The 12,539-nt window shown below is 35.0% G+C and overlaps 1 protein-coding gene across 1 annotated transcript in view; it reads left to right on the top strand.

Moving 5' to 3' along the window:
* The window catches only part of SLC35F4 (solute carrier family 35 member F4), a 283,544-nt gene that overhangs the window by 251,258 nt on the left and 19,747 nt on the right, over positions 1-12,539 (top strand). Inside the window, exons 5-6 of the mRNA XM_072640677.1 lie at positions 7,503-7,628; positions 11,099-11,291. Coding sequence (XP_072496778.1) covers positions 7,503-7,628; positions 11,099-11,291 — 319 coding nt within the window. The remainder of the gene's footprint in view (positions 1-7,502; positions 7,629-11,098; positions 11,292-12,539) is intronic.

Here is a 12,539-nt window from a genome sequence, read left to right as displayed (position 1 = left end):
TACTATTGATATTAGTTATTGCTACTAATATTAGCTAACTATTACTGTTAACATTTATATCGTGCTTCAAGTTTTGCAAAGGACTTTACAAACATCATCTCGTTTGATCCTCACAATAATTCCAGAAGACACTATTATTATCATCTACATTTTACAAATGATGGAAATGAGACAGAGGGTGAGTAAGTATCTGAGGCCAAAATTAAACCCCAATCCTCTTGACTCCAGGTCCAGCCTTCTATCTATTGTATTCTTACTGCCTCTAATAATTCAATAAGTACCAGCTATCTTATAGGATCTTAGTATATAAAGATTTATATTTCCAGTTCAGCATGCACACATTTCCCAGTCACCTAAGGGTCCAATATTCATTATGCAAAATGCAATTATTTGGTGGCTCTAGGTGAGGTATGGAGGAACTCAGAGACTTATATGGACTTCCTTGAGTATTTCAGCTTAACCTAGTTTTTCATGATTATTCGATATCTCAATAGACTAATGCATAGCTTTCCAGAGTGACTGCAAGCAGGACTTTGAAAAAAAAAGTATTTTCATTTATCTGAGCTATTTATTGTTCAGTTTCAACTGGAAACTTGGAATCATTTCCTCTTTCCTTGTTCATTTCTACTTGGACAGTTGGCTAGACATGTGATATCATTAATGTGGGTGCTACCTTTACTCCTACAGATTGGAATCCTGCCACACCTTCCCATCCCATCTGATTCATGTCCACATCTTTTTTTTTGATAATTCACAGAAGACCAACAACATGTTGAAGACGTTCTTTTAAATTTCTTTTCTATCTGTCTATGTGTAGGGCATCATGTAGCATGGAACTATCACATCTATCATCTCTAAGCCTCACTTCACAATTGGCACATTTATTTTTCTAATTGCACATATCTTTGATGATGTCATTTTTTGTAATTTCTTTACCAGTCATAATTAATAATATGTTGAAACCTGCCTACATGTATCACATGCATCATGTTGGCTTGTAATTTTCATCTTTTTAAGATCTTTATATTTCATGGTTTGATGCCATAGCTTATGACTAAGATAATAGCAGAATTTATAAGATGCTATTTTATAGTATAACTCATGACTCAAAGCCCATTCACATAAGATCCTCCTTATTGGTGGAGATTGATTACTCATTGTTCCAGGTGCCTATTGGCATTTGCAAGAATCAGAGGTAATGAGAGCTTGAAAGAAACAAGATCTTGGTCTTTTGGCTTCCAGCCTCAAGAGAAAAGACAAGCTGTTCCAGATTCTCTTCAGAGAGAGGTCCCTGAAGGGAGAAAAAGATTGTGAAGAAGTTAAGAAGTAGCAGAGTTGGCACTTTGATCATGCCTCTATCCCCAGAAACAGCCACACTACACTCTTGCAGTATCACCCTTAAAAGAATTGAAAATACAGCGCTGCTTCCCAGCTAATAATAATGACTAGCATTTCCATAGCACTTTAAAGTTTGCAAAGTGTTTACAAGTATTATTCCATTTTATCCTTGCAATAACTCTGTGAGATAGGGGCTATTATCTTCTCCATTTTATAGATGAGGAAACTAAGGCAGGTGGCAGTTAAATGACCTGTCCAGGGTCACACAGCTAGTAAGGGTCTGAGACAAGATTTAAATTCACATTTTTAAGTCCAGTGCTCTATTACAATACCACACAGCTGCTAATTTCTTACTCCCTCCCAACTTTGAGCACAACCCACTATCAACAGCAGTCCTTGTTCAATAATATTGATGGACTCAGTGGACTGTCTGCCCTGTTGCATATCCTAATTAGGAAATATACATTTTTATCGACTTAGTTTTCCAGCAAGTATGCTTAAATCAATCTCTTTTGAATAGTGATAGATTTCACTGAGGAGACTTTGTGGTATTCCAGGGATTGAAACAATCAAGCAATGAACAGGATGTGTGGGACAGAGTTTGATATTTTCTAGGATTCTTTCTAGATATGGTAAATTAGGGTAATTGCTCTATACTCTTTGGGGAACCCTACTTGTAGGGTTCAGAAGTGTAGTGCCAGAAGATGCTTTAGCTAAGTATGCAGTGGAAGAGAAAAAAATCTCTAACACCAGTGTCAGAAAAATATCTGAATTCCCCATACATATAATCAGCCTGCTTATTCCTCCCTTCTCTATTACTGAGGTAAAGAAGGTAGTTATATCTTTTCTCTCCCTACATCAGGCTCATCAAACCTTCTTCAAAGTTACCTGAGAAGTCTGTTTAATTTGATTTCACCTATATGAATACCAACGGGAGAGGCAATGTGATTTTCATTGGCTGTAGCTCAGAGTTGGCATTATGTCTAAACCTCTTATGATAATAGTCCTAGTTATTTCATTTCTTTTTTTTAAAATTAGTTTACTTATTTTCAATTTTCAACAATAACTTCCATAAGTTTTAAATGTTCTCCCCCCTCCCTCCCTGAGATGGCATACAATCTTATGTGGGTTCTACACATACTTTCTTATTAAACACATTTTCACATTAGTCATGTTGCATAGAAGAATTAAAACAAATGGGAGAAACCATGAGAAAAACCCAAACAAAGTGAAACATAATGCAAGAGAAAATAGTCTGCTTCATTCTGCAATCCAATTCCATAGTTCTTTCTCTGAATGTGGATGGCATTTTGCATCAAGAGTCCTTTGGGAATGTATTAAGTCCTTGAATTGCTTTGTAGGGATAAGTCTATCAGAAACAGTCCTCACACCCTTTGGCTGTTACTGTGTATAATGTTATTCTGGTTCTACTCATTTCACACAAGATCAGTTCATATGAGTCTTTCCAGGTTTTTCTGAAGTATGCCTGTTCATCATTTCTTATAGCACAATAGTATGCCATTATATTCATATACCACAACTTGCTCAGCCATTACCCAATTGATGAACATTCCCTCAATTTCCAGTTCTTGGCCACCACAAAAAGAGCTGCTATAAATGTTTTTGTACATATGAGACCTTTTCCCATTTGTATTATCTCTTTGGGATACAGCCCTAGAAGCACTATTGCTGGGTCAAAGGGTATGCACATTTTTGTAGCCCTTTGGGCATAGTTCCAAATTGCTCTCCAGAATGGCTGGATCAGCTCACAACTCCACCAACAATGAATTAGTATGCCTATTCTCCTATACCTTCTCCAACATTTATCATCTTCCTATTTTGTCATGTTAACCAATCTGATAGGTGTGATGTGGTACCTCAGAGCTGTTTTGACTTACATCTCTGTAATTAATAGTGATTTAGAACATTTTTTCATAGCTTTAATTTCTTCCTCTGAAAACTGCCTATTCATATCCTTTGATCATTTGTCAATTGGGGAATGACTCGTATTCTTGTAAATTTGACTCAGTTCTTTATATATTTTAGGAATGAAGCCTTTATCACAGACACTAGTTGAAAAAAATTCTTTCCCAGTTTTCGGCTTCCCTCCTATCTCAGTTTTCTTTCATTTCTTATACACCTAAACGTTTCTTTAGGTTTTTGTAAGTCTGGAGTCCTTGTTGATTTCCATATACTCTTAGCTCTAGCATCTAGTGAAGTTTAATGACCCTGTATGACTGTGGATACTTGAAAAGGCTTTCACAGAGAGAGCAAGGCAACAAACACTTTTTAACCTTTTCTAGTTTTTGTTTTTTTTTTTGGTAAGTAGAAACTATATGTTTGTGGTTCTTAATATTTTCTCTGCTCTCCATTGCTCTTGGTTAATCTCTGCCTTCAAAAGGAAGTAAAAGAAGAGCCTTTCTTTCCTTTTGTTTTACTGTCCCATCAAGCTTCAAAAGGTGACATTAGTGACAGGGCAAAAGGTAGACATGATCATTTATTCAGGTCTTTAAGATTCTATGCCAGCTTTCTCTGGATGTGTAGTGTGGAGGAAGCACACCAACCTATAGGGAAGATCAGGGACAGCCCACCTGCACGTGCTGTTTCAAAGATAAGATTATTTTTTCAAAGAAAAGAAATATTGATAATGCTGTTGATTTTATTATTATTCTGAGGTCACCAGACAATAAGGACGAAACTCAAGGATCTATTCCAAAGACTGAAGCTAGGGCAAGGTAGTAATGATGACACAGGGGAAAAAAGCAATAGAATTATGCTGTTGGGAGAATAAGATGAATTTTTTTTCCCCTTTGGGACAGTGTTGTTTCATTGGGTAATACTGTAGTTATGTTGACATGAAAGCCTCAATATGTTTTGAAAGATTAAAAAATGAAACTGATAATTTTGTGATCATAATGCAGGCAAAACATTTTCACTAACTGAGGCTTCTTCCACTTTAATACAGTTTCTTTTGAGGGTCTTTCCTTCTTATTTATTTTTTGTCTTGTTTTGTTATTTGTTTTAAATCTCCATGATTGGTTAGAAATTAGAACCGAACCAAGCAATTGAATTTTTAGAGAACCTCCAGAAAATGTGCATTAATTTATGAAAACCCTAGAGAATACAGCACTGGGACCTGGAATTAAGAAGACCTGAATTCCAATTCAGCCTCAGATGCTTACTAGCTGTGTGATTCTAGATAATCCATTTAACTTCTGTCTGCCTCAGTTTCTTCATCTTTAAAATGAGAATAATCATAAAACCTCCCTTACCAGGGCTAATTCAATCATACACTTATATTTATATATCACATAAACTTATTTTGCATTTATATATTTCATATTTTTATTCAAAATACTACGGAGATAAATGCTATTGTTATTTTTTTAATGCTGTATAGATTTAATCCATAACATTTTTAAGAGCCTCATATATACAGAATCTAAATGGTTTGAATCTGAAAGAGATAGTCCTATGTATTCCCACCATCCACAATCAGAACCAATTTACCTTCCTTTGGGATAAATAATTGGACTCTAAAAATTCATGAAATCTAGATCTCATGCTGAGGTCGTTCTCTGGGAATTTTAATTGTATGTTTTACAGTCTGCATTGATAAAGCAAACCTATGCTGTGCAATTAATTCATGTGCTTTGGGTAGTTTGAATTACTAAATTGAGATCATTAAAGATTTATATGTCATATTTTCTCAAATTATCCAAATTAGCTATGCTCCCCTTGCAATCTGGTTTGCAAGAGAATTCATCAAAAATTACTATGGATTAGAATTTGATCATGTAGAAACAGATCTCTCAGATACTTTTGTGAATTGGATGAAAATCTGATTAATGAGTCAGTTTGTCTTCTTACTTTGTGACTCTATCACCTATAAATCACTGCACATGAAGTTAAGAGAAAAACTTTTTCTCACAATGTCATTGTTTTTGGAACTCAGTTTACAGCTCTCTTGTGCTCTCTGAAGTAAAAATACTATTCTCCACTAAGACAATCAAGGCAGTGAAATTGGTGTGTCAACTTAAATAGCCCAATTCCATGTTTGCATGGGCACATGAACTATGATTGTAATGAGGATCTTCAAGGAGATCATCATAGCTTTCATTTTAAATTGCCATAAAATGGATGGGATTTTGCCAAATTTCAATTCATGTTGTTAGAAAACTCAAAATAGAATTGTCACACATATTTTCATGTTAATCAATGAACAATCAATCCCCAAATAATAAATGCCATGTCATGTTATGGTGAATAGACATATAAAATATAGTTATCACTTTGCCTGATTCTGTAGCCTATGTACCCTTGTTGCCCATGGATAGAAACACTTTAAGCATCTTGATATGAAATATCAAGGTTATGTTTTTAAAAATCATGAAGAATCAGCACCATGATTAATTAAATTCACTTCAGAAATAATCATCCATCCATTTGATCAAAACAAATATAGGTGGGAGGGATCAGGGGAAAAGGATGCAGATTTAATTTTTTTCTCTGACTTCACCTTCTGTGAAAGGAATCCAACTAAATAAATGTGTGTATAACTGCTTAGCTAATTTGCCATTTTTCAAGGTGGTACTAACACCCAGGTTACGGGGGTAATATATGATGCCTCTTCATATGAACTTGAAAATGACTGTCCTTGATTATCTATTAAAATTCCCATCTGAGCTAAAAATCCTCAAATCAAAAGAGAAGATAATTCTTTCAAGTTTTCCATATTTACTACTTCTAGGTAACCCCCTAATCATCTTTATTTATGAGACTATTACTTTTTTTTGGAAATTTTCCTCAACACCTCATAGTGTATGCATTCAATTCTATTCCCTATAGTTTGAACTCTAGTACAAAACACAAGTCTGGTGGCTTAAGGGTACATGAGTAAGAAATGCCTCATATCAAAAAAATCCTTCAGATAATATCTTATGAAGACAGTTTTTCATTTCTGACAAATTGGCTCTTATTCTGTGCCTTTTGCCAAGTGTTTTCCTTGTATTTCATATAGGATGCTTAATCTGAGTCTACAGTAAGACCAAACATATGCTTGCTCTTTGTGGTCATTAACAAAGATGTTTTCTTCTGCATCAGCCCCATGTGAGTCTATAGTTATATAGATATAGATATAGGACCACATCTGTTATAATAATTTCTTGGTAATATCAAGTCAGGAGTATGGGGATTACATTTATGGTAATATTTTTCACAGGAATAGATGATTTATAAGGTAATACTCAGAACCCATGTAGAAAAAAAAACATCAGCTAGCAAAGAAGTTTTCTCAGACTGCGCAAGTGCTTTGCCAAAATTAGTTTGGGAATTTCATCATTTTAGGTTTTTCCAGGTTGGTAAGCCCAGAAGCATAAATTAGTCCAATAGGAAAGAGTATTAATAGACTTACTATACCTTGAGTTGATTGAGGCCAAATGATTCACCATGGATGAAGATAGGCTGGAGATAATTTGTTCTTGAAATTATTTCTTTAAAATGGGAAAACAGATGTAAAATATTCTATAAACTTTAAGGTGCTATATAAATTATAGTTCTTATAATAATTAGTATTAGCCTTAAGTCTCCAGGCCTTCAGTTGATTGCTTGATTCCCTGAGCCTTCCACGACGTCTCTATAGACTTTATGTCTATAGAGAAATGGTATACTGTTAACTTTTTAGTATGTAAAATATAATATGCAAAAATAGACACATACTTTTTACTTTAGTCTGCATTATTAAGACTTTCTTAAGTCTAAAGAATAGATAAAACGGTAACTGAAGCCCTGATTTCTAGCATTGTGATTTCTGAGTTGTAACTGAAAATTTAACTGTGGGGTCCCACAAGTCATTTAGAGTTGGCCTCATCTCGACGTGAACCTATGATGATCTTGGCTAAAAGAATAAAATGAAGGTATGCTCACTAAATAACAAAGAAGCCCAGTTACCTCACTGATTGCTGGAATTTTCGTGAACATACACATACTCTTATTATGAGTTCTTCCTTTGATCTTCAGCATCCCTTGCTATGTGAAAATTCAGAAGAGTTATTTAGGGGATATTTGGCAATTTTCATACAATTCCAAGGGACAACTGGGTTGTGATATGCTTTCTGTAAAGCAAGTGACATCCAACTTTCCTATTTCCATCTTTCATTTGGCAGATAGTTGCTGCAATAATGGCAATCACGGGCATCGTGATGATGGCATATGCAGATAATTTTCACGCTGATTCAATCATAGGAGTGGCGTTTGCTGTTGGATCTGCGTCTACTTCTGCTCTGTATAAGGTATGTGATGGAGTTTCATTTGTTAAGGTAAAAGTAAGTTGGAAAGTACATAGAAAACCAAGGACAGACAACATAGGGATAGGGAAGGTGGAAAAGAATAAGGATTTATATAGTAGCTACTATATGTCGGGCACTGTACTATGTTCTTTCCATAAATGTTATCTCTTTTGGTCCTGGGTATTATTTCACTGGTATAGGACTCTTCTGGAGGAGAAGACTCCCTCTGCCAACACATGTTGGCACCTTCTCTGTAACTTATCATTTTAAAGAGTTGCCTAGAGCACTAAGAGGTGCTCTGCCCAAGCTCTCACAGACAGTATATTTGAAACAGGACTACAGCCCAGAACTTCCTGGCTCTGGCTCCAGTATTCTATCCACTATAACACATACAGATGAGATTGCATTTTACCATTCCATTTTGTGTTTTTAGCAGTAAATATTAAGATAATTTGTGATACCTTTATCTTCAAAGTCTCAGTGTTGATGATCTTTTAATTAAATTACATAGGGCTATGTTTATTAAAAAAGAGATTAGTATCTCTGATTATACTTTATTTACTTTTATTAAGGTGTGTGATATCAAAAATGACAAAAATATGGAAACTAAGGGAATGTCCATCAACCAAGGAATGACTGAACAAACTGTGGAATGTGGATGTGATGGAATACTATTGTGTTATAAAAAATGTGGGAAAACAATGTTAGAGATGTAGAAAGACTTGTATGAACTGATGCAGAATGAAGTGAGAAGGATCAGATGAACAATTTATACTATAGTATCAATCTATAAAAATGAACAATTTCTAAACACTAAGAACTCTGATCAACTGAATGCTCAGCCATTATTCCAGAAGTCTGATAAAGAATACTGCCCAACTCATGACAAAGAAAAAGTGAATTAATTTGCAGAATAAGAAATTTATTTTTTAATGAGACCACCATGGGAATATGTTTTACTTGACTATGTTTTTGTATATGGGGCTTCTTTCTTCTTCTCTTTATCTTTCTGTACCTTCCACCCTCTCTCCCTCCCTTTTTTTTACCTTCCTTCCTCCCTCCCTTATTCTTTTCTCTCGCCATCTTTTTCTTCTTCTTTTTCTCATTCCTCCCCTCTTCCCTTCACCTCCCTCTTTCTATTTCTCTCTCCATCTATTTCTCTGTCTTTTTCTCTCCCTCTCTTTTTTCCTTCTTTTTTGTTGGGAGAGGTGAGAGGGGAACATGAATGCTTGATAGTTGAAAAGTAAAATTAATAAATGCACTGCTGCTAGTTTTATTTTTATATTTATATTAGCAGCAAATCAAAGGCCTAATTCCTCTCTCTGATCCACAAAGACAGTGTCCACTATGTACTCATTACTCATTCTTAGCACAGGGCTCTCACCGTCATAAATGGAAATCCTATGCAGGGAAGTCCCAATAGAGTATGGTAGTGAAGGCAAAAACACATAGGGTAGATCTAAAATGTTTTCACCAAAGCTCTACTTTAAAGAGCTTGCTTTTTGGTTGTACCTTAAATGAATTTACCATTTCTACTATCCTTGACATTTAGTTGAAAAACTACTGAAAAGGCTAAAACTTCTCTTTGTGGAACTTCAACTGGCTATTTTTGATCCTTCGTTAATACTAAAGCTCAGGGCACATATCCATATTTCTTTGTCCAGTGATTCCATTTGAAAAGCTTGATGAGATTTCTTGGCTCAATATTCATCCTTGACTTTCTCCTCAACTGGGACTGCCCTGGGATGTTTGATGTGGCCAATTTGATACAGTCTCACTAGAGAAAACATAATAGCCTATTACGGTAACAATAGTATGTGAAATGTTTTGTGAACCTGATAACCAATTTGTGGAATTAATGTTAACTATAGGTCTAAATTCTAATCCTTCTTCAGACACTTACCATATGTGTAGCCCTGGGCAAGTCTCAGCCTTAAGTTTCTGCTTTTGTAAAATGGGGTACCTACTTTGCAAAGTTGTTCTTGTGATCAAATGAGAAAGTACGTGGAAAATTCTTTGAAAACTTTTAAAAGCTATGTAAATTATTATTATTACTGCTAATAACAATTATATCAGTAGTACTATGAGAGACATGGCATAGTAGATATAGGGCCAGCCTTGGAATTAATAAAGATTGGGTTCTTGCCTCTGATACCCATTAGCCACGTGATTGTGAGCGAGTCATTTTCTCTCTCATTGCATTCAAGCAGCTCTAATACTCTAAGTTCCATTCACTATCCTGATGAAATCACAGGTTTATCGCAAAACAAATGAACAAAAAAGAGATAGCATTGTTTTAATACAGGAAATTATACTACCACCTCTAATTAAAGTTAAAACAAAAGTTCAGGAACATTCCTGATAATCATTACAGGATTCATATAAAAAGTAGAGAAGTGAAGGAAACAGGACCACTGAGTATAAGATATAGATCTTCCTAAATTTTAGGAAGTTACTTAATTAGTCAGTCAACAAACATTTATTAACTGCCTTCTATGTGGCAGACACTATGCTAAATGCTGGGGATACAAAGATGGAAAATAAGGACAGTCTCTGTTCTCAACGAACTTATAGTCTACTAGGAGTCGATACACAAAAGGATACTGAACGTGAGGGAGGGGAGGAGGTGGAAGTCACTTGTGAAAGGGCATGATGAAAAAGTCTAAAGGATTCCAGATGGAGGGTGGGGAGAAATGAAGAGATGGTTGACCTTGGGGCCCTTTCTCTATCTCACAGGACTAATATTACATAGAAAAAAACCAATTCTGAAGAGAAACACATTTGTTAAAGCATCTTGAACTCAAGATAAATGCCATATATATTCAAGGCATCAATATTATCTCTCTTGACAACATAATGACAAGGTTCCCATGTAAAATATGGTTTTCAATATATGTCAAAACAAGGAAGAAGTGAATCTCATCTGCTTCCAGGGAAGAGTCAGTGACCTCTCCAGCTATAATTGAAGATAGACTTGAGAGTTGATGCGTAATTTTATTGATCACCTAATATATCAATCACGTTTTGGTGAATTCATGATGGTAATGAAAATCCTAGCTGTTCAAAATAGAAAATGGAAGCAGAATATTCTATAACATATTCTCCCTTACATGAATAATGTGCCACATTTTGCATTTAATTTTAGATCAGCCTTAGAAAGTTATATAGCCAAACATTTATGGAAGGGAAGGCAAGGGAAGAAGCATTTATTAGGTACCTATTATGGCCCAGGCATTGTACTAAATGCTTTACAAATATTATTTCATTGGCACCTACTATGTGCAAGAACTTGTGCCTACTAGTAGGGAGATGAAGCTATATCCTGTCCTCAAAAAGCTTACAATCTAAAGAGAAAAAAGACTTGTATAGAGTAACTGGGAAATTTGAGCTCGTAGATTGATTAGCTTTTGAATCCACCAAGCACTTTGACTCCAGTGAACTTGGTTACTGAACAATGCTTTCTCTCATTCTAGGTTCTATTTAAGATGTTTCTTGGAAGTGCCAACTTTGGAGAAGCGGCCCACTTTTTTTCCACCTTAGGTTTCTTTAATTTAATCTTCATCTCCTTCACACCAATTATCCTATATTTTACCAAAGTAGAGCACTGGTCATCTTTCTCAGCCCTACCCTGGGGCTGCCTCTGTGGAATGGCAGGACTATGGCTTGGTAAGTAGGGAAGGTTTTCAGCATCACTTAGTGTATCTCAGCATTCAACCTTGAAAGAGTGTTACTTAAAAAAATTAACATGATTATTTAAATCTGTTCAGTTATTTAAATGCTACCATGATAAAAAACCATGGAGTTTTAAGAAAACTTTTCATCTAGTTATATCACAAAATTTACAACAAGAGGTTATAGAGAGAGGTTTTGCTAACTCCAGTGTTCAGGATGGAAAATTTGAGAACTGAGAATAAATGACGTCCTTAACCTTTCTTGGAAAAGAAGCCCAAGGAATAATTTAATGAACTGCCCAGGTTTAATTCTGGCTTTCTTAAAGGCAGCATGTATAATAGAAAAAGTGCTGAAACTCAGAGTTAAGTGAAACCTGGGTTAAAATCCCACCTGCCACACTTATTTACTGTGTGATCATGGTCAAAATACTTAATCTGTCTATCATCCACCCTCATATTACCCTGATTCTCTCCACCTGGACCAGATCTCCAGAAACAAAGCCCTAACTCTCTGTGGGCAATTAAATCACTCAGCTTTGTATCTCCTTCCCTCAGACTGAGCTGCCCTAAACAGTAAATCAGCCCACATGCATATTTTATGCATTTACTTTCTACAAAGACAAAAGTAAGACAGTCTGTGCCCTCAGAGAAATCACATTCAAATAGGGAACATATATATACATATATATGTGTGTGTGTGTATGTGTGTGTATGCATATGTATATATACATAAAGATATACATATATACACCTACATATCTAATTTTGTATATAGTTACACAGGGAAAACTAAATCTCTATTTATAGTAATATCCAATTATATAGTTGCGTATCTATATATGTATAATATATTTACGTATGTATATATGTATATAGATCTATACCTATGTATAAAACCATATAGTTGTATATCTATATATGTAACTATATGTTTATACAGTTGTATATATATATATATATATATATACATACTTATAAATTTGTGTGTGTGTGTGTGTGTGTGTGTGTGTGTGTGTAAGAAGAATATCTTACATTCCTCAGTCCAACTATTGTAACCATTAAGGCATCCTACGCTCTGATATCTTTATCAGGAAAGAACACCTTTTGAGTTACGGAATCAACCAATTACATGTACAAACTAAGTGTGAACAATTCCTGGGAACTTCTATTGAATTAATTGATCAGACAAAGGTATAAACTAAAGATGAATGAGCCAATCAGGCTACACTAGCAATGTTAGATG

Source organism: Notamacropus eugenii, chromosome 1 (assembly GCF_028372415.1).
Source record: "Notamacropus eugenii isolate mMacEug1 chromosome 1, mMacEug1.pri_v2, whole genome shotgun sequence".
Taxonomy (NCBI): Eukaryota; Metazoa; Chordata; class Mammalia; order Diprotodontia; family Macropodidae; genus Notamacropus; species Notamacropus eugenii.
This window is presented reverse-complemented; position numbering and strand designations above follow the sequence as displayed.